The sequence below is a fragment of the Grus americana genome, chromosome 23, assembly GCF_028858705.1.
Source record: "Grus americana isolate bGruAme1 chromosome 23, bGruAme1.mat, whole genome shotgun sequence".
Classification (NCBI taxonomy): domain Eukaryota; kingdom Metazoa; phylum Chordata; class Aves; order Gruiformes; family Gruidae; genus Grus; species Grus americana.
The window spans coordinates 2269496-2297095 of NC_072874.1; the positions used below are offsets into that span (position 1 = coordinate 2269496).

The following is a 27600-nucleotide window of genomic DNA, read 5'->3' on the forward strand; positions in this document are numbered from 1 at the left end:
CGCGCGCGCGGCGGAGCAGAGCGGCAGCGCGAGCCGGGGCTGCGGGCGGCCACGCAACTTCCGCCCGGGGGGCTGCGGTCGCCGCGCGCCGCCGCCGCCGCCTGAGGGGACGGGAGCTCCGGGCGGCCGTAGGCGACGCGCCGGGCCGCGGCCTGCGGGGAAGGGGGCGGGCAGCCGCCCAGCGCAGCCCAGCGTAGCCCCGAGCCGGCCGCCGGGCCCGGCGCAGCGGAGAAGCCCGCAGCCCTGAGCGGCTGCGCCCAGCTCCATGAATGGAAATCGGCAGCGCAGGTGAGCGCGGGCGGCGGCGGGGCGGCCTGGCCGTGGCTCGGCCGCGGGCCCTGCGGCGGGGTGGGGGGAACGGGCGCCGGCCCTGCCCCGCGCCCCCGCCCGCCGCCGCTTGGCCGGAGCGGGGAAGGGGGGGGGGGGCTCACCGCGCGTTTCCCCACCCCCCGGTTCCCGCCCCGGCGGAGCGGCGTGTGCCGAAGGGCAGGAGCGTTGCTGAGCTGCGAGCGTGCCGCCGGGAGCGGCGGGGCCGGGCGCGTTCGCCTCGTGGGTGAGTTCTGCCCGCCGGCCGGGCGGGGGGAGCCGCGGAAGCCCTTGTGGTCTAGCTCCGGTAACCGGGGAAAGCCGGGCACCGCGTCCTGCTCTGCTGCCCGTTTTCCGCTGCCGAAGATCGCAGAGAATTAATTTTGTGTGTTGCCTAACTGGAGCTTCCCAGGCAGCGGCTGTAGGCCAGCTTGCATAATCTTGTCGCTGCGACGATGTCTGAGATTCCGCCTTGAAAACTGAAGCTTCACCTGCGGAACAGGCAGTTCCCCCGAAGGGCTCCTTCCCGCACCCTCTGCCAGGCAAACCGGAGATAGTAAGCGCTGCGCAGCTGGTCGCTGGACGCTAGAATTTTAGGGGTAACTGCATGTGCCTTTGGGAGCACTGCTACGCGCAGCCCACCCAAGGTCTTTAGTTTTGCCTTCAGTTGTTTGATCCTTTTATATGGGAAGCACACGCTTAGTATTTATAAACCCTTGCGTTTAAAGTAGATTGTCAGAGTTGGCAAAGGAGTTTGTGCTTCAGTTTATCGAAAGAATTAATCTTCAGGCCTGACAGAAGAGTGGAAGGAGAGTTCAGGATTTGGGCTGCGTTTAATCGGCAGTTCGTGACGTAGCTGCATGGCAAAGGGGATGTCAAAGGCTATGTTGAGTTCCATTTCTGTCACTGCAGGAGATGCCGCAGCTAGTGAAAACGGAGGGTGGCAATGCAAAGCGGGCATTTTCATCTCCTCATGTGTAGGAAAGTATCAAACTTAAATGGAGATTTAAGTTAATGGTGGATTTGGCCAGAAAAAACTTGCCACCTGAGCTATTGTCCTTGCTTAATGAGGTACATGGTGGGGTTGAAACCATTTTGGGAAGTTGCTGGGTTTTAGTAATCTGGTGGAATTCAGATGGTATGCTCATAAACTGTGTGTGTTAAATAAACTTTAATGATTACCTGGTATGATTCTAGGTGTCTCATGACAAGAAATAGATTTGCAAGAGCAGCCCATAAACATTTTAGTTTTTCTTTGGAATGAGTTTACCTGTTGTTAGGCTGTAATATGTTAGATTTCATCAACGTGTGCCATTAGACTGCTCCTCATGGGCTCAGCCCGCTAAGCACTGTGTTTGGCATGATGGATGCTTCTTTCCATGTCTGTGTAACGAGGGAAGCATTAAGCATGATGTTGACGGTCCGTGTTTCACAGAACCTTCTGGCCATCAGACACAATACTGGTACAGGAGGACACAAACCATCAATGGCAGAGCAAATAACGGTTAAAGTTCTGTCATAGAGGAGAGAAGGACAGTGAGATGTGCTTCCTCTTCTGTGTGCGAAGGGAAAACACAGTGCAGAAGAGTGGGGAAGCAGAGATGGGGTGCGAGTATACCTGGAGAGAAGTATGGAAGCACGTGCCAGGATATTTAAGGTGAAGCGGTGCTGTAGGTGGCTTCCTATTTGTGTGATAGGCTTAGCCTTTGAAATCTAGAAAGTCCAAATAAGAAGGACGTGAAGCCAGCTGTTCGTGGTGCAGGTTGTGGTGAAATCCAGTAAGCTGAGGAATAGCAATAAAATGTTATTCACTGTAAAAAGGTGCAGTGAAGTAAAAGCAGCTCTCGGTAACAGATCGAATTTGGTGTCATGCGTCACACTTCTACTAGGACAGCGTTAAATGAACTTCCAAAAGGCAGGTGCGTTAAAACAGTGCTACCAGGGAACTGAAGATGCTCTGAGTCAAACCAGAGTGCTGCGTATGTCTTCGCTTACATTTCATAAATTGTTCCTTCAGAGTTCACAGCTCTTTGTGTTAAAAGTGTCACATTGGATTTTCTTGACTCTAGTGTGGTGGTATGTCTTTAATGAAGCTCTACAGATATCTTTAATCTTCTGTTCACTTTTCTATGCAAACTTTGGGCAGATAAAATTCTGAGAATTTGCTTTTCTCCATCTGTGTTAATGGTCCTCCCAAATCACTCCTCTTAAAAGTTACATTTTTGTGGGTGGGGTAGAGGAGGGAAGGAGAATGAATCATAAGTGCCTTCAAAAGTTACTTTACTCCAGAACATGTGTGATGGGAGTTGCAGTGGAAGTTTTTCTCTGGAGTTGCAGCGGAAGCTGTTTGACTCACAATGTGAACTTTACAAATTGTTTCATCCTCGTGGCTTTACTTCCTTAGTGGTAAAGGTGTCGGCATGTTTCTTGAGCTAATTTCCAGTAGAAATTTAAAGAAACTACAGGAATATACGGCTTATATGCCTTTTGACACATCTGGTATGCGTTTAAACAATACACTAATTGAACCGCAGTCTCCCCTTGTATCTAGTTCTAGCGAGGAGCTGAGAGTCAGCGTGCGACTGATGCTTTGCAATCTTACTGGGTAGTCTGAAAATTCAGCTGATAGTCCCAAGACTTGTATTGAATTTGGAGTGAGAAGGAGCAGCAAGCAGGGTGACTTGCCAAGTGATCAGAGGTATCTTGATAACTGAAGTAATTTTTCTCTCTCGTTAGATGAGACTATAACTGAACTGTCATGCAAAGCATTTACCTCTTAATTAAAGGCTATAGTTGGCTACAACGCAGTTTTGTTCTTAATGTTCTTCAGAGTTTCTCATTTCTTTTTTGCTCTAATGCGTGAAAACAATGACATTTATCATGAATTTATTGCTTTTAATTTTGTTCACGTGCAAAACTTGTGAGGATGTAAAGTAAATTTTAGTATTTAGTAACTGTTAAAACTGTACTTTATTTTGCAAGGGGCTGTCTGGTAGTGTGGTTCTAAATTGAGTAATATGACCATGTGTCTCACATCTTACTGTTCAGCTCTTAGATATTTTTCAGACAGTAAATTGGAAAAAGGGGAACTGCTTGTATCTTAAAGTCGAAACCTAAATAGCAGTAGATGGACACCACGTTTCACTCGCTCCAAAAGAGCAATTCAAGGTTAGTGAGTAAGGGGGAGGAATTATGTAGTTTTTGAAACAGTAAATATGAAACCAGAAAAATAAAAATCAGTGCATTAAGAATTGCGTATTTTCATATAAAGTGGGTTTTTTAGCGTAAATGCAAGCACATGTTGGTAAAGGTTTCTTTTGGTGGCAAAATGTGGTTTATCTACACAAACAGATTGTGCGTTTACCTTCCTGATTTTGGTCTGTGGGAGTACCTGCAAGGGAAAAGTATTGCTGTGTTTGTGTGGGTTGTCATGCTCTCTTCTCCTGGAGTAGTTAGACGTTAACTTCACAAGGTGTTGGTTTTTTTGACCTTAAAGTTCTTCATGATTAGATTTTTTTAGTGGTTCAGAAGGATTTATTCTCTTGTAAATGCTTCCAAAACACTTCACTGTATGCTTTGTAACTTCGTTAGGACAGAACAAGTTTGCACACTGGTATTTACTTGTGCAGTTGGCTATCACTGAGCATGGCATCAAAATGTTGGCTTTTGATGAGTTTTAACATGACCTATTATCTGAAACCTTAAAAAAACCCCTCAGCCTAAATTGAGAGTAGGAATGTTTAGAAAACGTGGATTGCATTACTCATAAATAATGTAATGCCACCCAGCGAGGCTGCTGCTACAGAAATAAGGCAATTCATGATTTCTGGCATAAGTAAGGAGCTCAATTACTGAAACCAACATTTAAATATAATCTTCCCTATCTATTTTTTAAATCTAGAATTCACTTATTTTTCAGTAGTGATAGGATTTTCTATGAGCTCCACAGGCTGGGCCTCTTGAGTCCAAGCAGAGGCCAGGGGCCCTCTGAAAGGGAATCTTCCACCACCACCCCCAACCCACCCCCCGTCTTCTCCCCCCTCCATGGAGAGCTTTCTCCCCTGTGCAGATTCCAGCCCGAGGATGGGAGCTGTTAGACAAATCTGCCTTGTGTTACTGAGCCAGAGTTTAAATAATATTTTACCTGTTAATTCTCTATCATGTTTGTAAGACTATTCAGTCGGAGATTTAGAACTGTTTTATAAACAAGAATAAAACTATTATGTAATTATCTGTTAATATTTTTTGGTTTTATAATGCTGAAGCCCACAGCAGGAAAGAGGATAATTTTTTGCTGGAAGCTCAGTACTGATGTCTCTTTCTGTAAAGAAAGGATCATGTAAAGAAATCTGTGTTTTCTATTAGCATCTTGCTAGAATTCAGTATTTTGCTTCATGTTGTAAAACTGTCTTGCATGCCAAAAGCTTCAATTTTGTTGAAAGTATTTGCAGATTTCTGTGCTCGTGCTCTTTCTGTTCAGGCTTTATTCTGATTAGGGCTCCATTTGGTTGCTAGGTAGATTCAAGCCTGTGTTTTGGATGCACGCCAGATGTGTTCTATACGGCTGGCTGTATTGCCATAGAAATTACAGTCAATTTTTGTTGTGTTTAATCTTTATTGTAACATCCATAATTCCACAGAAGAAAAGATCCTGATTCAGAGCTCATTTAAACCATTAGAGGGACTTCCATATTGGTCTGGAATATGATCTGACTTTAATGGGAATTTTCACATTGTGGATTAGAACACTGACAACTGCAAATTCCCTGTTTTCAAGTGCTGTTGGAGTAAATGGTTCTGTTGGCAGAGGTGCCGCATAATTGCACTTTAAATTAATTTCATTGTCCACATATTTTTAATATTACTCCAAACTTCAGTTCTTTGAAAAGTTAGTATTGGTATGAGGTTTTTCTTCAGAATGTATTTCATAAACAATGCACTTAGTCCATTTTAACAATTAAAAAAATTATTGAAATATTAGTTTCCTCATTAAGCCCTCTAAAAGTGACAATTCCTTTTTCATCTCTTTTTGGGGTTTTGTTGAAATTTTGAATTAAATATCAGCAAAGTATTGTCCACCTCATCACCAAGCTACCTGGTTATGGGACACAAGTAATTTGGCACATGACCCAGCCTGGCGCAGCAGGCACAGGTAACCAGCTTACGTCCTGGTGCACGTTGGGCTGGAACAGTAATGTCCCGTCTACGTCCATGGGAAATACCGTTGTAAATTCCCTGTGAAATGTGACGGGGACTCAAGATACCTACTTCCAAATGTGGCAGTGGTGGCAGGGAGCAAACCCCGGACGTTGTGCGCTGCTGTACGCAGCACGCCGTTGGGCACTGGTTGGTGAAAGGTGGAACTTCCCTGGGTTAGTATTTGGTTTGCAGGTATATTGTCAGGGCTTTTGCTCCTACTTGTTTATTGCGCATCCACTTGTGAGAAAAAAGTCTGTCAACGTTGCTGAAGGATGTTCATAAATAGTGACTTCAGCAAATGCTATGAATGGCAATTTATAAATTGATATACCTTTAGCTCCTGAAGAGATTTTTTTTTTCTAGCTTGTGTTATTACTGATTTAAATGCTTAGTCAAATATTTTCTCTGCAGATTTCTCCTGTATATTTTCTAATGAGTAACCGTACATTCAGAAGGTTCCTTATTTAGTGGCAGATCTTGTATCTTCTTGAAATGTGCTTCCTTGCTGTATAAAAGCCTTCCAAGAATCCGTCTGAAGGGTCAAGCTTAATTCCTATCTGTGTATTTGTTGTTCTGTGTTAGAATGTCGATGTTGGGGACTTTCCTTAACTGGTTTTATGAATTGAGTACTATCCTGGCAGGCTAAACAGACTTGATTTATGTTTTTTCTTGGATTTTTAAGGATGCACTAGGTATATGTATGTATTTGATGCTGCTCTAATGGCAGAGCAGTAATGGTTTCTTAAACACAAAGAAGTTTCTCCTCTAAAATGTCTCTTGTGGGCAACTGAACAGTGCAGAGCTGCTCGTCTGGAGGCACCGAGAGACTGAACGTTCCTCCATCTGCTGCGGAGCCAGGCTGTGCTGCAGTAATGCTTTTTGGAAACATCTTTGTCACGTTAACGACTTTGGTTTTGCAATGGTTAAATAACATGAAGGAATCGGGCTGCTGCTCGTAGTCATTCTGTGCTATTTAGAATAATAGGGCTTTTAATATTTTTGGTTCATGTGTTTATTTCCATTGGTTTGACACAGGACTTAGGCATGAGGCTGAGTGAGTCATTGATACGATACGGGAGCAGTAGCTGATCTCAGAGAGCATCGCTTGTTATTTATGTTTTATTGGGTTTTGAGTCACAGGTTTGAAGCCAGTGGCACAGACTTTCACAACATGCAATCTGGCAATTTAATGTATTTTTGAAAGCAGGGTATTCCGAGTGGGTGCTGGTGTATTTGGACAGTGATAGTAGAACTGACTCATGTCACGTTAACTTGTCCAAGGGAGTGTGTGAATCACACAAAACAATAGCAAAATCAGCTGAATTCTTTAAAAATTATTCCTGAATAGCCTGTAGACCTGTGATTCTTATTCATTTGTTGGTCACTTAATTCCTCTTTGCCAAAATCTGGGTTCTAACTTCTTCCAGGGTGAGCTGTTTCCTGCAGAGCCGTGTGTGGTGCAGCTGAACAAGTGAGGCTAACGAACGCCTTTGTCTAACAACTGGTATTTTCTTGTTTTGTTCACCACTGTTTTCCAAGGAGCAGAGGTTGGAGGCCTGCTTGCATGCTTGGCTTTGGGTAGAGCATGTCTTTTATGACCCGGGATTTTGAAGTGCACCCTGCCTCATATTAGTAACTGAATATAATTTCTCTGTTTCAGGTTTTTGCCCCTGTGCAGTTGATCACTAGGATTCTGTTAATCTAAGCAAAGGGGTAAATAATGGGATAGCATTCCTGTAAAGGAGTTTGTCTCTTCTCCAGCAGTTGAGTGCTCAGTTAAAAAGTTCAACTTTGTCACCATCTCCTCTGGAAGTTGCACTAAGATTTCAGCCGTACTCTATTTCCCTGTTCCGTGCGCTTCAACTTATTCACCTAACCTTCATGGAGATTGCCTTCATGCTGTGTCTTCTGTGCTTACAGATTTTAGCAACTGTTTTTACATAATTTTAACAAATGGGGTGGCGGGAGACAGGGCAGACCTGACTGTAGCAAACTTTTAAATGTTATCTTTATTTCAGCAGTTTTGTTAGCATTTCCTGCAGATGTGAACTAAATATAAACTATGGCATGTATGTCTTTGTAATATTAAAATAAGCTATTGAGTCATTTATGTCACTCAAATGCTTAATAGTAACTTTTTGCATATGCTTATATTCTGAAAATATATCTGGAGTAAATTGTAGAGCTGCTTTTACAGTATTAAAATGAAGAAAAAGTTGAAGAGAACAGATGCTTGGAACAAGTCTTGCATAAGCAGAGTCTGTGAGGGTGTTCTAAATGATGCTTCTTGTTTTATGTTTTTGTTTTATCTTCTGGCTCGAAGCCAATCCCACTCAGAATTTTTGGTACGTTTCTGGGTAGAGCCAGACAAATGTTACAGAGGAACTCGGCTTTGATGTTCACCTATTCTCAGTACACGGTTTCCTTCAAGATAAAGAGATTTTTTTCCAGGAATGGTGGAGATTAATCAAAAGGCAAATAGAAATTTTTACCAGCACTTGACATTTTAACTCTTCTATGAAAATGAGTGGGCTGGAATTGCTATCTGCGTCACTGAGTAGGAGTAGAGGGGAGAACTTTTAACTAACTTAATACAAATGTCATGATTTACAGGGCATTCTATGATGAGTAATTTTTTAAAACTCTGGCTACAAAACATGTTGGGTTTGTTGTTGTTTCTTGACTGGAGAGAGATATTTTAAAGTGGAAATACCAGTAGAAATTCTTGAAAGTGGACTATATTTACTACTTGGTTTGGTTTTATAAGACATGAATAACCCAGATTTTGAGCTGAGGATTCTCATCTAAATGATACATAGTAAATTAAATAGACAACCAGATGAGGATGTAACATATATTACTAGACAGGTGTTTTCAACTGACTTTCAAAATACCTGTATCTTATTGCAGGTTTTGATGGTTTCTCTGAGCAGCTATGGGTATTCTCTAATGTAGAAGTAATCAAGAGTTTTACAGTCCTGGGTCTTAACCTGAGTCTTTCCTCTTCTGGTCAATCGGCTTTATTGGTGCAGTTAGACAGGAGGTAATGGTTTTACTCCTCATCTGTTTTCAGCCAGCAAAGTTCAAGAATGATCTGTCTTCCAAGGCTGAGCTAATAATGGCAACAAAATTAAGAGTTTATCACACATAACATACATCAGTCTAGAACTGCTTCCACATTTTTGTATTCTGTGGCAACTTTGTTTTTACTAGGTGTTCAGAAAAGACTTGTAAAACATCTTGTGTTTTAATGGCAGACAGGCTTTCTGCAATAGTAAAGTGTTACAAGGAGAAGCATGCTTTTTTGTTTGTTTAGGAAGTCTCCTGGTTTAATCACGCTAATCACAGAAGCTGAAAATCAGCAGTAAGAAAACAGTCGAGATGTGGGTGGAGGCTCATGGAGGAAAAAATGGGCAAGTGTTCCTTTGGAACTTAATAGGCTAGCAGGCTGTTTGATGTATGCTGTTTGATACAGCTGATTTGCCCTTCTTCCAGTGTGCTGGCTCTGGTACCTGCCCGGTCATCCTGTGAGCTGGTTCAGGGAATTGCCTAAGACTGAAAAGGGGAGTACATTAGTAAGTCTCAATGGGAGACAAGCATGTGTATCTGCAAATGCAAGGAGCCTTCTGTACTTTTAAACTGCTGAAATATAAGCAAGTAGTACCTCCGCAAGACAGCTTGTCTGTTGTGCTTATCTTCTAATCTGTGGTATTTTTTTTCTTTCGCAGGACCCGTCGGGGCACAGCCCCTACTCATGGTGCCCAGGCGTCCTGGCTATGGCACCATGGGCAAACCCATTAAACTGCTGGCCAACTGCTTCCAAGTTGAAATCCCAAAGATTGATGTCTACCTCTATGAGGTGGATATCAAACCAGATAAGTGTCCTCGGAGGGTGAACAGGTAAGGTGACATTTATCTCGTAAATTAGACTGATAGTGAAATTTTTAAGCAACAGAGGGACCTACTGAAGTAAATATAACCTCTATGTAGCTTAAAATCTGAGCAGTATGCTATGGAGACCTGTGTGCAAGTTCTCACAGACATCTGTGAGACAGGTACAGAGCCTGTTCCAAGTTCTTCACAGTTTGGTTGGGGCCAGGTGCTCTGAAGTGGGCCAGCCATTAGTGGTCACAGTACTTTGTGAGCCCCGTGGCAGCGACCCCTGTTCTTCAGGGCAGCATAAATATGGTATAGCTGTTGGCAGTTACCTTTTTGGGTTGCAATACTGGCTGTTTCATCATTTGAGTTAGCAGGAGTCTGCTCCTATGGGTGTGTTTATCCTCAGTTGATGTTGAGATACATTGCAGCATTGGTTAATCTGAAAGGTTTCCCAACTTAATTCACTTGGGTATTGTGATCAGAAGCTAGTGACTAAAAGCCATTGCTGTAGGTACAGGAGGAGACAGCCTTCAGCTGGAAAACTTCAGTTAGGAGTAGTGGTATGAAAGCACTGCAAACAAACTAGTTTTCCCCTTGTTAATAGGTTTTTCATGCAATCAGCTTAGTATATTGAAATGGTCAGACTTGGCCTGAGCTCCACCTGTGTCCTTTCTCTGTTGTCATAGCATTTTGTATAGCACATTGTATCTCATCTTATTTTCATGTCTGCTGTGTATTAGGGTCAGTTAAATCCCTTCCTAGGCTGCTTCAGTTCTACATTGATGGTTAAATGGAGAGAATATATTAATATGCTGTACCCCTGTTCATTTGGTGATCCAACAGGCTTTCCCTATTGAGTGCTGGATTCTTCAGCCATAACAGATTGATAGTACAGCTTTTTATATATGGTCTTTGTGTGTTTTTTCCTAAACCTCATGCATTTTGGGAGCCAGAGAAGCCTCCTCAGAAGGAGTAGTTAATTGAGAACCTGACATTAGAGCTATAATATTTTTTTGTGTTTTAAAGATTACAACATTTCATATTTCCTGTATTTCTTCTCTGCATTGAGTATTTTTTTTTTAGGAGGAGTTACTTGTTAGTCTCTTGTGAAATCTATTTCATCAGTTAAAGCTGAGGGTAGCTGAAAAGCAATTTTTCCCTCTTTCATCTGCACCTCTGGCTTTTTGCATTTTAACAATAGTATATTGCTAGGGCCTGATTCTACCTGGTGATTTTTTTCCACTGCTAGTTGCATACTGCAGTTATGAAGGTTGTATAAATACTTATGTTAAGTATTAATTAAAAGGAAACTAATAAATTGCTAAAATTGGCATATAATAGTCCTGTGTGAATTAATATTTAATATAATCTTACTGTTACGCTCATAGGGATACAAGGAGAATATAAACTGCTCTAAACTGACTTTGTGTTTTGTATGTCTGATTCTTCTCTAGTGCAATCTTGTCATGAAGATACATGTCATTTCACTTAAAATCTGTTGACTAAAACCACTTTTTTTGTCTGTTGCATGGAAATGGTGGATTAAAATAGACTGAGGGAGACAAAGCTGTGAGAACTCTGGTAGCTCCAGCAACTGCTGGAGTTTGTTGTTTCCATAACAGTGGGAAGAAATACAGATGTTTGGAAATAGTGAATTTGAAATGAGTTGTTTTAAAATAGCAACTAAATTTTATTTAAAAATTAAAAGGAAAAAAAAATCCCTTTCATGGTCCTGTTTGTAGGGTAATTTCAAGCTTGCTTCCAAAACCAAACCCAGCTTGGTTTGGTTGGTTATGCCTTAGATAAATGCTGTGTCTGCTGAAGTTTTCAGTTTATGTGGAGAGGCAAAAGCATGTGATTTGAGTTTGTAAACTAACTCTGTGTGAAATGATCAATATTTTTGCTTACCTAAATAATAACGATTTCATGAAGAGCATGCTTGCAGCTGATCCAACTTTTCATACCTTTTGTGACTCTCAGGTTGAGTATCTAACTGCTACTTTTGATTTTTGTTAGGTTGTGTGAGTGTTGGTTGTTTCCCAGAAGAGCTTTTTATAGACTGGAGTTAATTTTAAGTGCTTTTTGAGGTTTCTCATTCATAAATTTAGTTGTTGTGGCATAGGTGTAGTTCAGATGCGTGTGTAACTTTGTCCATGAGCTGAACAACTTTCTATTCTACTGGTAAAGAGTGTCTTACTTTTCTCCATTTGTGTTACCAACTGGCAGGAGCAGTCCTCAGTTTACCTTGACAAAAAACAGATAAGACTAATTGAACACAGGCAGCAAACCTAACAAGTTGCTTTAGTAGTCAAATATTTTTCAAATGAAAGACTAAATTTGTTTTCAAATTCGACAGCAAATACTGTATGTAAATTATGAATCCTAATATAAGCTGCAGTTTAAAATCTGAAAGCTGAGGGTAAATCTTGCAGGCATGTTGGTATTTGCAAAGTAGGGAACTGGGAAATTGGTTATTTAAAAATACTACTACTTTAACAACTTTCATGTGTATAAAGATGTGGCAGATGTTAGTTAAAAACTGCAAGAGCTTGTACAAATGAGCCCAGTAAAAGAATATAGTATCTGCTGAATAAATGCCTTTGGATAGCGTGCTGTGGATTATGCAGAGAAGAATGGCTTTCATTAGTCTAAATGGAAATGAGTATACTGAAATACCTGCTTTGAAGACTCTTCCTTAGAAATATATTTTTCGTTTTCTCTTGCATGCTGTGACAATTATTTCTAAGAAGTCAGTGCATTTACGTAGACTCAGCTATTCTGAAATAGTTTCTGACTAACATCCTGTCCGTATGCTTGTATTTAGAATAAATAGGGGGTTTAGTTCCTGCGGACTTGCTGGGTTTTTTTAAATTCACCTGCACCTTTACTAGCTTTTAGCTGTAGGGAAGCTTTAAAATCTAGTGTCTTCTGTTTCCTCTTCACTTTCCTTTATAGTGACGTTCTTTACCTCTGTTTCCGCTGCGTTGTAAACTGGAAAGCAGAAGGTAAATAATGCTTTGCTCTGCAGCGTGCCGTGCATGCGGGAGGAATAGCAAAGCTACTGCTGAGAACTCTGGTATGGGAGTTTTGTCTTACAGAGCCTCTTCCTTCCTCCCTCCTACCTCCTACTCTTCATCACTAACTTTTATCCCTCTGCTTTTGTCACAGGGTATGTGACAACCAGCCACCCTTACAGAAAAAGTTTCTTTTGCGCACTTAACCCTGCACACAGTGTTACAAGGGAGCAGTGTACCAGTGTGGAATGGGGTTTTCAGATAAGATGGACTTGTGCGGGAGCACAATTGAGTACTAAGTAGATATTGTGAAATTGCTTAAGTATATTGATGTGCTTTTAGCCAGTGAAGGGCTTTGGATTCTGAGAGTTTAGTAACATAAAGAACTGTGAAATGGAGAATTTCTCTTCCTTTTCCCCAAGTCTCAGCAGAGAGGTGAAAGTACTGCTGCTAATTTTGCTTGAAGAGGAAGTCAGTATTTATCGTCTTCCTGAAGTACTTTAGGTTAATATTGCTGGTCAGGAAATGGTATACTAGTAAGCTTCTACTTGGTACTTTGCATGTGCTTAAGAAAAGTGTTTAATTTCTGTAAAACAAGGGAGGAGTTGTATCAAGATACAGTTGTGCTACTGAAACACAAAGAATACCCAAAGAATTGAAATCCTGAAGGCGTGTTTCAGTTAGAGGTATTGCAAAAGTCTCTTTGGACCAGATAGATCTCCTGCTTGTACCAAGAAGCCTTTTTTTATATAAGATGAAAATTTTATGGTGTTTTCCAAGTGGCCTTTCAGAGCTTCTATCAGGTTACTATTTTCTTTATTGCCATCAACTCATAATAAAGCAAGTTAGGAGAATCTATAATTGTGTGCAAATTTGATCAGGCTTTTACATGATTTTGTTGTAAAAACTCAGATTATTAAGGACTTAAAGTTAAGACTATTTTGTTATGGTACCTCATTTTTATTTACAATGTAGGCAGAATTCAAAACTCTTGTTAATTGAAGAGCAGATGAACGTTACTAGGTAGGCAATACAATTAATTACTGCTTCCATGAACTAGCATAGCTTTCAGTTGTGAGTTTGTACTAGTTTTTCGTAACACTAGCTTGTGGGTTTCTTCCAAGGTAAGCGTGTCCTTGCTTTGTATAATAAAGGTTATACAACGGCCGTGGTCATTTGTGGGACTTCCTGGAATTATTTCAGTAATGATATTTGCCATTTGAGCATTTGCGTTGATTCTGATTTTATTCTTAAGTGTTTATCTGTTATTTTAGTTGAAGTATGTGAAGCACCTTTTTGGAAAATCTGAGTGTTCTATAATTCACCTGAGTAATAGGTTTGTTGAAACTACTTCAGCAAAACACAGGGTGTGTGGGAGCCAGTTCCAGTCTGATACTTCTTTGAAAACATCTTCAATGTAAATATCAACTTTTCTAGGGAGGTGGTGGACTCAATGGTGCAGCATTTTAAAGTGACAATATTTGGGGACCGTAGACCAGTTTATGATGGGAAAAGAAGCCTCTATACAGCCAATCCACTTCCTGTGGCCACTACTGGGGTAAGATAACTGGAAAAAAAATTACATTTGTAACAGCTTCCTAGGAAACGAAACAAACCCAACTTCTAATGTTGGTAAGTTGAGAAAAACTGGAAATATCTTACAGTATCTGTATTGAAATGGAGTCCTAATGTATACTCTGCAAATTCCAATGTATATAAATGTGCATGTAGTAGTTGCATTCAGAACCTCCCCTAGAATTTAGTAGCCTCTTTCTACAGCAACATCTATGAAATACCCAGTTTTACAGACTGTAATACATTATCTTATGATGAAGTACTATTAAAAAATCAAACCACAGTTTCTCTGGAATGAGAGGTTTTCTGATTCAAGATGACAAAAAGTTACATGATCCTCTTCTGCTTGGTGAGGACCCAGTTCTCTTTATTTTGTGCATTTGATAATGTACTTTTATCAAATGTGCTGTGTCCTAAATATCTGAGGTTTTGAGCCTCTGGCCCAGTTACGGGAAGGAGTGAAAACTCAAGGCTACCAGACTTCAGATTAAACAGCTGCCTTTTTTTTTTTTTTTTTTTTTTTTTCTTTTTTCTTTTCTTCCCCCCACCTAGGTGGATTTGGATGTGACATTACCAGGAGAAGGTGGGAAAGATCGTCCCTTCAAAGTGTCAATAAAGTTTGTTTCTCGGGTGAGCTGGCACCTGCTGCATGAAGTTTTGACAGGAAGAACCTTGCCTGAGCCTCTGGAACTAGACAAACCTATCAGCACTAACCCTGTTCATGCTGTCGATGTGGTGCTACGACACCTACCCTCCATGAAGTAGGTTCACTGTCTTCGTGCAGTCTGTCTTTTCCTGAAATATCCCCACTGGGAGCCCTTCATCCCTGTTTCTTCACAACCGAAAAGAAAAAAATGGTCATTCCCCCTATGCAGCACAGCTAGTTAGCTGAACTGGGGATATTGCAGTTAATTATGTAGAAGTGTGTATTTCTGTAGACATTTAAACTCCAGAGCAGGTGATGTATTTGTTTGAAAAGATCAAGAAACAGGAAACACAATAGGCCTTAACTGAAATATGGAGAGATTACAGTATGCTATAGCGCCGCTTTTGTGTTTTCTGCTCAAGTTGAGCCAAGTGTCATGCACTTGATGGCAGTGACTGTCTAAAAGCACAAGTCTTTTTAATTCATTAATATTCCCATCAGAGATGCATTGCTTCTCATGTTTTAAATACACAGTTGAGACTAGATATCTGTCTTAACAAAGTCTGTTGTTGTTTACCTCAGCACCCAGAAACTTTAGAAAAGGCCAAATTGATTTTGCTTCATTTGTTCAATGAAAATTACTTCTAAAGTTTGATTGCTGGCTTTAGATGGTAGGATGGCTTTGCACTGGTGTTTTTCATTGGGTGTAACTGCCTTAAAGAAAGAACTTGGTTTATGGTAGCCAATGTTCCTCAGCTACCCTGGATCCTAAGGAAACATGGAAGATGTTAACCTCTGTACCAATGCCTGTCCATTACAAATGTGAGGAGGCATGGAGGTTTGTCAACAGCTGCTTTCTACCTGAGAGAAACATTAGTTTCTCTAGTGCTTTGTTTCCGCCATAGTTAGTCCTTCTCTCAGTGTACTTTTACTAGGGAACATTTGAATACAAATATGCAAAAATGATATTTGAGGGTCAGTCCAGTAAATATAATGTTGTTGTACAGAATCTGCTGTGATGGAGATTATACGTTCTTGAATTGGAAGAGCAGAAATGATAACTTAACTTAGTTCCTGAGTTGTTGTAAAAACTGAAGGTGGTTGTGCGTTGTAAAACTAGTAAGTCTTTTGTCTCAATTTAAAAACACTGCAATGGGAACGGCAGCATTCAGGATGTATTCTTTAAACCTGGTTTATAAGCTTTATCATAGAGGTTTTTATTTGGAAAGCAATAGCATAATCATGTTCTAATCTTTTTCACTAGGTATACCCCTGTGGGCCGCTCTTTTTTCTCAGCTCCAGAAGGCTATGATCACCCCTTGGGTGGAGGTAGGGAGGTCTGGTTTGGATTCCATCAGTCTGTTCGGCCTGCCATGTGGAAGATGATGCTCAATATTGATGGTAAGTTTGGATTCAGGGTTAAGAATAAAGATAGTAATGAACATACCTCTAAGAATAAAAGTGACCTTGCCATTCAGTCATTTTACTGTCATGTGCTTAAGTTGGTGGTACCCCGTTTCTGTGTGGTAATAACTTGGTGCCATCTGTGCAGAGGAATTTAGTAACCAGAAGCCATCTTCTACACCAATTTTTTAATTCATATTGTAAATAATAAAGAGTTAAAGCAGCTTGGGGTATTTTGCTAGAATTTATATGAGAATAAGAAAACTTCCAAACTTTAATTGCTTTATAGACAAGGGTTTTTCACCTGAAAAATACTTGTGTCTCATTGCTCAGTTTGAAGATTTAGTAGTTGTCTCTTGTAATATCCTTATGAAACACAACAGTAATTGTGAAGTCAGCCTACTACAGAAGTTGTAATGATAATAGTAGAGTGAGATTGTAATAATGTATGTATGCATGCATGCATTGGCTTCCTGCTCAGCCAGTTCAGACCAGACCTATATGGCAAAGGCTACCTAGAAATCCTAGTCTTATTTTCTGGGTTTGTCAGCATGTCAGTGTTTGGACAGAAATTTACCTGCCATATTAAAAAAATATTAACGCCTATATAGGAAGGAAAAGCCTAGCATAGCTGGTTTTCTACTTAATTTCTGTATTGGTACATCCACAGCAATACAGGCAAATTGCTTAAGATGTGTCTGCCTGCAGCTGTCCGCAGTAGGTGTTGTTCAATACTTCCAAGAAAACTCTAAGATATATCACAAGCACTTTTGTGAATAGTGCTAATTGAGGTGGGCTTTCTTATGCAAAATCAGATCTGCTTTGCACCACTTTATTAAGTCCCAGATGAATGCATCTGAGATCGACTGGTGCATGTGTCAGACTCCTTGATTCTGTAAGCACTCCAAGTCTATTTAGTTGTTAAAGCCCTGTTGGAAAATGTCAGTGTTTGAGATGCAGGTGCTGCCTAAAGTTTTCTTTAATTCACATTCTGTTCTCACTGTCTGTTTGAAATGCTTTATAAACCCAAGGTAAATAGTCTTTTTTGCACTAGGCGAAGCACTCTGAAGTCAGGTTGTGCTTAGCATCTGTCTCGGAGCATAATAAAATGTTGCAAATGATGCTGAGCTTTTGCAATGAAAATTTGCAAGTCCATGTGTTCTAGTGCATGATACTCATGTGACTTCAGATGGGTTTGTTCTTGTAAAATTGCTTTTCAAGCAGCAGCTATGGTGTAGCTGTTGTTTGAAAAACAAACATAAAAATCTTACCAGTCTGAGCAATAACCAATACTAGTATCTATGTGCTAGGTACTGAGATAACTGTAATTCAGGTGGGACAAGAGTATTAATTTACACCAATTTATGATGTGCTGCTCTGTTTCTGTGAATCAAGTTTTTCTTATCAGCATTAGAAAGTGTAGTAGTAACTCTTGCAGTAGAAATTTTCTAGTCCTTTCTGTGAATGAGAAACTCAAGAACTTTGTAAGCTACGATTTATGGGGCAATTACGTTTTGTTGTGGTTTGAGGCTGCGAAGATTACATTCAAATACCATCGCTTGACTTTTAGTTGTTTAACTCATACGAGGTTCTCGGCAAAATCTGTTTCTCTCTGTGTCGCCTGTGTTGCTGTGGGAGACAAACCGCACGTTGCCAGTCGCTGGGGGTGTGAGCTATTTGTGTTCATTCAGTAATCGACATCCGGAGGTGTTGGCCGGAGTGCGTCATGTGAAGCTGGCAGCCTGCTAAAGTGACGCATGTCTGAAGAATGTTTCGTTGTATTAGCACAGAGATGTGGTGGATTTGGTACATGAGATCTGGAAAACTAATAAAATGCTTGTCGAATATTTATTTTCTGTTGTTGCCATTTAAAGTTTTAAATGTATGGAGTAGTTTGCTTGTGTTTGAGCTATATCTAGTGCCAACTCACGTTTCTTACTAGAAGGTGTTGTTTCAGATGCTTGTAGCTTTGTCAAGCAGATTGTTTATGGTCTTCCTTCCATGGAATGAGTCAATTGTCCTGTTTAAAAACAGTATGTTGTCACTTAATAGGATTGTGTCGTTAATGTGCAGGGAGGGTGAGAGATTTTCGTAGATCGAGGGTTGCACTCGCCACTACACCAACATAATTTGTGTATAGTCAAAATAGTGCTCAAGTTTCTACCAAATATTGTTTCAGTAATTGAGCAGATTGTATCACTGACAAAATTATATTGCCTGTTGAATAATCTTAACTTTTCGTGTTAAAAAGTCTTCAGTAGAGATACATTAATACTATCTCTGCTTGCAGCTGCGTACAGAGTTGAAGGAGAATGTCTCTCTGGGACATTACAGCTCTCTAGAAATAAATGTTATCTGGGGAAAAACCCTTTCAAAACCCTGAAATGCAAAGTAGTTGCAGGATGACTGTGCTGGAGACTGATGTGTCACTGTGGGCCATACGCTGGCTTTTGTGTATTTGGTTGTTGCAAGGCTTGCTGATCTGTTTTTAAAGATGTGTGCTGCACAACATTTGCTTGAGGGTTACGTGGAATTTTAAAAAGCATTCATTTATATACTACTTCACCACATTCTGACTTGGGGTTTTTTTACATTTAATATTTTGCTCTTTTTAGTTTCTGCCACTGCCTTCTACAAAGCACAACCTGTAATTCAATTTATGTGTGAAGTTCTTGACATTCATAATATTGATGAACAACCAAGACCTCTGACTGATTCTCATCGGGTAAAATTCACCAAAGAGATAAAGGGTGAGTAGAAATGTATCTGTTCTGTCCCAGGTGGCGCAGTCCAGTTAGTTCTAAGAGACTTGTTGTAATGGGAAACCTCCTGGTTAGCATGTGTCAGAAGGGCCCTAGAACTGCCAGGGGGATTGCAGCGTGCCCTCTTTGTAGTTCCAGTCCTGAATGAAACAATGCAGCTCTACAGAAACAAGAGATGAAAAATGAGGTATGTTCCCAGTGGCTTAAAGGGGGCAAGAGGGATTGTGTTGCTTATTGCCCGGGTAGAGGTGAGTGGCCATGGCTTTGCTGGATGGCTAACCTTTTGTAAGCAGGGGTCACTGAGGCCATAGTGGTATTGTGCTGTAGGTCTCCCGCTGTTTAATGCTGAGGCAAAGGGAAAATTGATTTCAAAGCTAACATCATTGATTCTTTGAAAGTATGCTGTTGCAGTGACTTCTAATAACTGATTGCCTTATGGAAAAACAAGTACCACTTGCTAACTTGCAGCTGAGGGCCAAATTCCATTCCAAAGGAATTGCATAAGCTGCTGGTTTGAGTACTTTCACTCTATATATGCTACCTTGCTTTGCATTTCCCCATATCCTTTCATTCCAGTGTAACTTGCAGAGAGAGAAGCCTTGAAAGAGCTCAGCTCTTCAAAGCTCTGCTCTTAAAACACTTGTGTTACTTGATGCAAGATTAGACTATATTGAAATACTGGACAGCAAAAAAACCAAATCTGAGCTATAGTCACAAATTAATATGTTTATGGAATAGTCATTAGTGAAAAAACCTTAAAGGAATTATTTCGTAGTAGTCCTAACATGTCCTCTTTTTACATCTCCCTCTGTCTTCATTCTGGAAGAAGGAGAATGAGAAGCTGTCTCTGCTGCTTCTTGGATGCCTCACAGACTTTGTTACCATAGTCAGACAATGTTGAAAGCCTACCTTTGCTGTCAATATTTAGTTTTACTACTATAGTATCTGGGAACTCCAGCCAAGATGCTGTGATCACGTATAGTGGAACAAACTCGGCGTTGAAGAATTGGCAGTCTGTGAGCAGCTCTGTGGGAGGGTAGTGCCTTCTGTAGTGTCACAGCAGATTAATGACAAAGCACTGAATGGGTTCCAGATATCTCTGTATACACAACCCTCTTCTGCTTGGCCATAGTGCTTCATGGCTTCTTTTTTGTATTTTCTCTTAATGCTGTATTGGGGCAGGGGTAGTTTATTTTTTATTATGCCATCCTCTTAGTAATGCTGATGTTAATGTTGCAATTAGTGTTGTCAGGAATCAATCAAGTACAGTTGATACTTCTTTGGGATGTCTGTGTCCGCAGAGAACTAAACACGGTATCAGCTATCTGGTACTTAGGCACTCGATTTGATGTGGAGTATTCAATCTGTGGGCCACAATGCAGGACAAGTCATCCAATGGCTTTCTCAAAAGCCTTTACTAGTAGTCTGAAGGTTGAATCTTTTGGGTAACAAGGCTTTGTTTTCAACTGCCTTTTCTTCCATGGGGCTAGGGAAAGACATAACAGTGTGCCGATGCTATGCAGCACTTGTGTGATAAGCTCGGTACTTCCAGCGGATGTTGAGTCTGCTCTCTCCGCACAGTACAGACAGTGCACGCACAGTTAATAGAAATAGCCACTGAAAGCCTCTTGAAGCTGCCATTGCTGCTGTCACTGTTATCGTGGATAGCGAGTCAAGTCTGGGGAGCCTCCGGTGTGTAGGCTGGGTGCTGTTAGACAAGATCTTCAGCTGCTCAAAATCTAAACTTGGTCAGTAAAATTAAAGAAAATTACAGGCTGAATGTGGACACAAAGCTAGGGGGAAGAATGAACAGTAAGGTAGAAATCTGGTTTTGCTCTTGTAATTTCAATTACATCGGAACTGCTAGTTTTAAGAGGTATACAGCATTGAGAATAAGAACAAAAGAACATGGTGAAAACAGCTGCCTGTGTCTGAGATTAGTCACATGCCTGTTAAATGAAACTGCTACAAGAAACTCAGATGACATTGAACATTAAATGTTGTGCATTATGATTTGTTTTTAGGATAATACCTGATTAGTCAGAAATCAAATTATAATGAAAGCAAAATGTTTAGTGAATAATAATTTCTTATGTCGTGCTGTTTGATGCTGACCATCAAAGCTGTTAGATTAGAACATGTTCCATTGTATGAAACCTTGCCTCTCCTGTGCAAATTATTATGTAGGTATGGCATCAGGTTTTTTTGGTACTTTTATGCAGGTCTAAAGGTAGAAGTGACTCACTGTGGAACGATGAGAAGGAAATACCGTGTTTGTAATGTAACAAGAAGGCCTGCAAGTCATCAAACGTAAGATGCTTTTTGTCAGAGCATACAATGTGTGATAGCTTAACACTGAATATGTAACAGGACTTCATGTTTTGTTAGTTTTGAGGATGTTGATACTTGCCAACTAAGATTTCTGTACGTGTTATTTAAATGTATGTCTTTTCAGCTTTCCTTTGCAGTTAGAAAATGGCCAGACTGTGGAGAGAACAGTAGCACAGTATTTCAGAGAGAAATACAACCTCCAGCTGAAATACCCTCATCTTCCTTGCCTACAAGTGGGACAAGAACAGAAACACACCTACCTGCCTTTAGAAGTAATGAATTTATTCTGATAAACCAGCTTGTTATTGGTAGGCTGTATCATTTTGCAGAATGTTAAGAAGTAGTGCACTTTGCAATACTAGCATGTTTACATATTTACGTGTTCATTACTTTATTTCATAAAGACTATGTACGTTTTAAAAGTGCTTTTAAGTTTAGAACTATAAGAAAGAAGTATGCAGTTCCTTAAACACATTTGGGGGTGTGTTGTAGTGGTAGCATAGTATTGTGTACGTACGGTATGTTGGGATCTGTTTCTAAGGGCTCCTGTTGTGTATTGATGCTTCTGATTTTCCTTTAAGGTATGTAACATTGTAGCTGGCCAGCGGTGTATCAAGAAGCTGACGGACAATCAGACATCGACTATGATAAAGGCCACAGCGAGATCTGCTCCAGATAGGCAAGAGGAAATAAGCAGATTGGTTAGTTCTGTGATTTTGTTGGGCGTGATACTACTCACTAAATGACACTGGACCAGATCACATTAATGCAAAAACTGCTTACATGACCAACCTAGTCTTTTCACTCCTTCCTTCTAGCCCTGCAACTTGATAGATTTGAACAAGTTTTTTTAATAGGATTCATTTAAAATAGCTTGCAACAATAGCTTGAGTGTAGCTGTATGGGCTCTTGCATTCTAATTTTTACAATTACTTCCAAGTAGGTATTGGAATTACTCGGTACTAACACTTTCAGTGTTTTGCTGTATAGGGCACTCAGGTTTTTTAAACAAATTTGTGAAATGGGCTTGGGTTTTAGCACCCAAACTCATGAAAATAAGCTTTTGTTCTAGATACTTTTCTTTTCCTTGGTTCCTGTTGGTATTTGAACACCATAGTTTTTTTATTATTATTATTGGATGCTTATATTTGTAGCGGTGCTAAATACTTTTAAAATCATGAGCTAGACTCTGAAGGCTTGGGAATTTATTTTTTTTTTTCTGTTAGCAGTTTGAAGATGGTAGCATCACTCCAGCACTACTTAATTTTAATAGGCACAAACTGGAGCAACTTGATTTGTGCAGAATCATACAAGGAATCTATAACAGGGTAGAAGAATGATTCTAGGTCTCCTGAGCCTCAGTCTTGTACTTGAGATGTGTGACTGCTTTCTGTGGTACACACTAAATGTTTTCATCTGATAACTCCGGTATCTTTTCGTACTGAATCCAGACACTCTAAACATCAGCGCTTTTTCTGACTTGAAATACTATAAAACTTGAATATTTTTAGTTGAATGCTCTTGTAAACAGATAGCTCTTACTTGAAACGGTCTGGTTTTTGAGCTGACAAGTTAGCCAGGATTTTTCAATTAAAATAAGGCTATTCTGGAAAATACAGAAGACATGAATGTGCAGTAATAAAATGAATTAATTTGTTTAACCTTGGGTTTTCTTGACTCTAAAGGACAATGCTTTTTGATCTATCCTGTGAGTAAACAAAATATTTTTGAATGAGCGTACTACAAACGAGCACTTGAGTAACTAAGGGAACAAACAAAAATCTCACCCAATATATCTCATGGTATTAATTGTTTTCACTGGGGATAATGTTGAGCAGTTAAATCTGAGCCTTTCTCAATGACAAGGGGAATTGTTGTAGAATGCTTCTGCAGCATTCGTGTTAGTCTTTTGTTTGTGATATGAATTATAATTAGATACTTCTGTAATATGGCAAAACTCTTCTTCTAGGTGAGAAGTGCAAATTATGATGCAGATCCATTTGTTCAAGAGTTCCAATTCAAAGTCCGGGATGAGATGGCCCATGTGACGGGGCGCGTGCTCCCAGCTCCAATGCTGCAGTATGGAGGACGGGTGAGGTTTTTGCTTTTTCTTTTGTTTCTATTTTGAAGAGTGATTTCCTGTGCACATTGACTATTGTAGTCAGTTCAGTTGCATTGTGCAATACAGAGATCAGAATTTGAATGGTAAACTTGGTTTGTTTTTTAATCCTGAAACTGTGAAAATAGCATAGGCTTTTTCTTTTCAGTCACTTGAATATCTGTTGCTTTTGTTTCCACAGAATCGAACTGTGGCAACCCCAAGCCATGGAGTATGGGACATGCGAGGGAAGCAGTTTCACACTGGTGTTGAGATCAAAATGTGGGCTATAGCTTGCTTTGCAACACAGAGACAATGCAGAGAAGAAATACTGAAGTAAGGCATGTCAGAGTTTAGGCTTTGGACTGTTCTGTTAATGAAGCCATCTTAGTGAAAACATGAGCATAGACTTCTAATGAGTGTTTTACCTGATTTTAATCATCTAAGATGTTAGAGAATCCAAGCCATTTTGCTTCCTTGCCGGAAGCTACAGTCAAAATGCTATACCTGGCCACACCGTGGGGTCTTGGTCCTGTGACGTTGCTGCTTTCTATTTAGTTACTTCTGACATCTTGAGTGAAGTACTAAAGGCATCTAAACTTTTTTTTCTCTCTCCATTCTGGCCTGTGATGTTTCAAAGCTGTACAGCCTCCACATAATTAACATTTTTGAAATGCTGCTTTAAAAGCTATTTGGAATCGTCTTCATTTAAGTAACACAGTTCTTCTGTCCCGTTCTGCTTTGGTGGTTGTGTGCTAGTGCTACTGTGAAAATTCAACAACTTCTTGTCTTTAGGGGTTTCACAGACCAGCTGCGCAAGATCTCCAAAGATGCAGGGATGCCGATCCAAGGCCAGCCCTGTTTCTGTAAATACGCCCAGGGTGCAGACAGTGTGGAGCCCATGTTTCGACACCTCAAGAACACCTATTCGGGGCTCCAGCTCATCATTGTCATCCTGCCAGGCAAAACGCCAGTGTACGGTAAGGGAATACCTCTTTTTTTACCTGTTTGGTCAAGTATCATTCTGAGAAATCTGCTGCTCAGCCAGGACCATTCTTTAGACATTAGAAACAAATGTTTTGTCTGAAGCTAACGTGAATTGGAAGCAGATCTGAGCATGCGGATAAGTTGAAAGTTATGTTGCAGAGTACATATATTTAAATAATTGTGACTTAAACAAAGATCAAGTAATAATTTAAAATGTTGTATCCTAACATTTGCTTTTCAGCGGAGGTGAAGCGTGTGGGAGATACACTGTTGGGAATGGCCACACAGTGTGTTCAAGTTAAGAACGTCATTAAAACATCTCCACAGACCCTATCAAATCTGTGCCTGAAGATTAATGTTAAACTAGGAGGAATCAACAACATTCTCGTACCTCATCAACGGTAAGACGCTTTGTGGAGACTGATTTGGGGGTTTTTTTTAACAGATGTTGTTAAGTTTGATACTTAGCACCCAAAATTTAATTGCGGCCTAGTTTTAAGTTGAAATATTCTTCTGATTGTGGCATGTGATATGTGAAGTAGAAATAAATTTCTTCTAGCCTGGGCTCTGAGGAGTAGTTGGCCTGAGTTGGCTCTTAAGCCAAGGTTCTTTACAAATGTTTGATCATTTTGACTATCCCAGCTGAAACCAGGATAATGCTGTTAATAAGAGTAGAAGAATACTGGAGGTATCTTACTTCTCTCACTTTTAGAGGCTGGGTAATTCAGCTCACACTTGTTCTTTGTGTGGCTATTGTCTATGCTCTATTTGTAAGTGTGTTCCAATCACTTTGATGCCTTCAGTGAGAAGGTTTGTGAAGTCCAACCTGTGTGTGCTCCCAGCTTTCTCACACGGATCATTCTGGAGAAGCACAAGTCTTTCGGTCCTGAAGACTAGAAATTCAGATTGATTCTAACCTTTACTAGAGCATACCTATTCTTTGAGTGGAAATATGCATAACACAAGGTAGCAAGCCAGAAAAACTCTTGGAGTGCAAGTCTTAAGAATTCTTTCCTGAGAGCTTGGAATCAAAGTTTAAATGTGAAACAGTGGTGTTTTGAAGGCACTGGGAGACCATCCTGCTGTTAAATCCTGTAAGCCAGAAGAATGCGTGTGCTACTGCACCAGCTGTTTGTGGCATGGCTGATGCAGTACCAAAGTGGGACTTAGCTGAGCTCCAAGCACTGGTGTAATCAACCTGAGAGTGATAGTTTCTGTATGAAGCTGTCTGTACCGTTCTGTGGCTTTTCTCCACTAGAATCATGCTGCAGTTAAATGGCAGTGTATTTTGGAATGGCTGGTTTCAAAGTTCACATCTTGTGCACAAAGATCTCATTGTTTAGGTTTGGCCAGAGTACCTGATAAGAAGGCTTCTCTTTGCAGCGTAGCTGAAATAGAAACAAACCCCCATACTGAGCAATAACCTTGTGCCAACTGTTCATCTGCAAGTGTGACTTAGCACTTTTTTCTTTTTGAAGACCTTCTGTGTTCCAGCAGCCAGTGATCTTTTTGGGAGCTGATGTCACTCACCCTCCTGCTGGAGATGGAAAGAAGCCTTCCATAGCTGCTGTAAGTTATGTTAAATTAGCGTTGTTTTTTCATCTTAGGTAAATGTTAGAACAGTAAACGCAACTCACGGACTATGTCTATGTCAGATATCTTTCAGGGCTTATGTCAGTTCTTTGTACACATTTCCAATATTACTAAAAGTCATGTCTTTAAAAGGAGAACACTGCTTGATACTTTGGACTGTTTTCTTAGCTTTTCAATTTTTAAATCAAGGTAAAATGGTGGCCATGTTAAATAATGTATTTCTGCAAAAATATTCTAAAGGGAATACTGCAGCTTTGTGATGTTAGTGAATAACGCTTTTGTATTTTTAAAGGAGAAAAATGTAATTAAGGGCCTAGTTTGGCAGGAATGTTTTTGATCCTTCTTACCTTTTGTGTTGGTGCAGTCCAGGAGATCAAGGTGGTGGTTGGATGCTTGGTCAGTCCCTTTCTATTTTGTTCTCTTGGTCTTTTACTTGGCATTGATTGCAGTTACAGAAACTGCGTCCTTGTTTAAAGTAACTAAGGCAAACAGAAGTGTTTCTCTGTGTAAAAGGTGAGAAAACTTCAAAGAAAAAAGTCTGTGTGTGAGTTATAAGAATATGCATTAGTGTGCTGTGAACAGAGGGGAAGACTCCAATTCTGCAGATGCATTTCACAGTACTTGGAGGGCAAGTTTTATACCTCTTTGCAGAAGGTGTTAAACCTGTTCCTACTACAAGTTCCAGGTAAAAATGTTACTGTGGTTTCTTGTTTTAACATGAGCATCTTTTACTTGAGAATTGCTGCTCTTGGCTTTTGCACTCTTTTAATTTTGTTTTTGGTATAGATTTGGTCTTGCAGCCTTTACTCACGTAATCTTCCCCTGAAGGTTGTAGGTAGTATGGATGCTCATCCAAGCCGGTACTGTGCCACGGTGAGAGTTCAGCGACCCCGGCAGGAAATCATCCAAGATCTAGCCTCCATGGTGAGAGAGCTTCTCATCCAGTTCTACAAGTCAACACGGTTCAAGCCCACACGTATCATCTTCTATAGGGATGGGGTCTCTGAGGGGCAGTTTCGACAGGTTGGTTCATTTGTGGATTTCTTGAAGGACTGTGTTACTACGTAATAACTCCAATTTTCATGTTTGAATAACTGTACTGTTTGAGTTGCTTATGTTTACACCAAGATACCACAAAATAATTGAGACTTTTAAGGAGAGAATTTCTTAAGGATGTTGGGTAAGAAAAGTTGCAAATTCTTTCCTCTCTGCGAAGGAGAGGTCTTAGAACCTGGGAATCAATATATTTCCAAGTACTTCCTAAGGTTGCTAATTGTATGGCAAAGTTGTACTTAGTGTTAACTGCAAACCATTTATTAGGTGTTGTGTGCAGAATACAATGGAAGTAAAACCTAAACTAATCTGTTCTTGTGCTTGTAGGTTTTGTATTATGAACTGCTAGCCATTAGAGAAGCCTGCATCAGTTTGGAAAAAGATTACCAGCCTGGAATAACCTATATTGTGGTGCAGAAGCGACATCATACACGATTGTTCTGTGCTGACAGAACGGAAAGGGTAATAATCAGTAGCCTTATGTGAAAAGCTTGATGTCAAGTACTTACGCTGCTGGAGAAAATATTAGCATGGGCTTCTCTGTTGATCTGATTGAGTTTGCATTCAGGGAAGATGTTGAATTGATAAGGGCAAAATGTGGCCCCAGATTGAAAAATCGTTGACCTTAAGAATGTTAAAAAATCCCCATCGGGCTTTGTCATGTTGCACGCTGAGACTAGCCTTTGTCAGTGAATTGTAGCTAAGATTCATGTAACTACAGCAGTTGTGGTAGAAGAAAATGCAAAATGATGG

The 27600-nt window shown here is 40.3% G+C and overlaps 1 protein-coding gene across 1 annotated transcript in view; it reads left to right on the forward strand.

The window, feature by feature from the left end:
* Nucleotides 1–27600, forward strand: part of AGO3 (argonaute RISC catalytic component 3) — a 32060-nt gene continuing 4460 nt past the window's right edge. The window contains exons 1-16 of the mRNA XM_054802184.1: nt 1–288; nt 9234–9405; nt 13836–13956; nt 14526–14734; nt 15884–16020; nt 18639–18773; nt 21008–21095; nt 21241–21388; nt 21698–21817; nt 23086–23208; nt 23417–23550; nt 24010–24194; nt 24443–24602; nt 25680–25770; nt 26623–26817; nt 27175–27309. Of these exons, the coding sequence (XP_054658159.1) occupies nt 270–288; nt 9234–9405; nt 13836–13956; nt 14526–14734; nt 15884–16020; nt 18639–18773; nt 21008–21095; nt 21241–21388; nt 21698–21817; nt 23086–23208; nt 23417–23550; nt 24010–24194; nt 24443–24602; nt 25680–25770; nt 26623–26817; nt 27175–27309 (2172 nt within the window). The 5' untranslated portion in view covers nt 1–269. The remainder of the gene's footprint in view (nt 289–9233; nt 9406–13835; nt 13957–14525; nt 14735–15883; nt 16021–18638; nt 18774–21007; nt 21096–21240; nt 21389–21697; nt 21818–23085; nt 23209–23416; nt 23551–24009; nt 24195–24442; nt 24603–25679; nt 25771–26622; nt 26818–27174; nt 27310–27600) is intronic.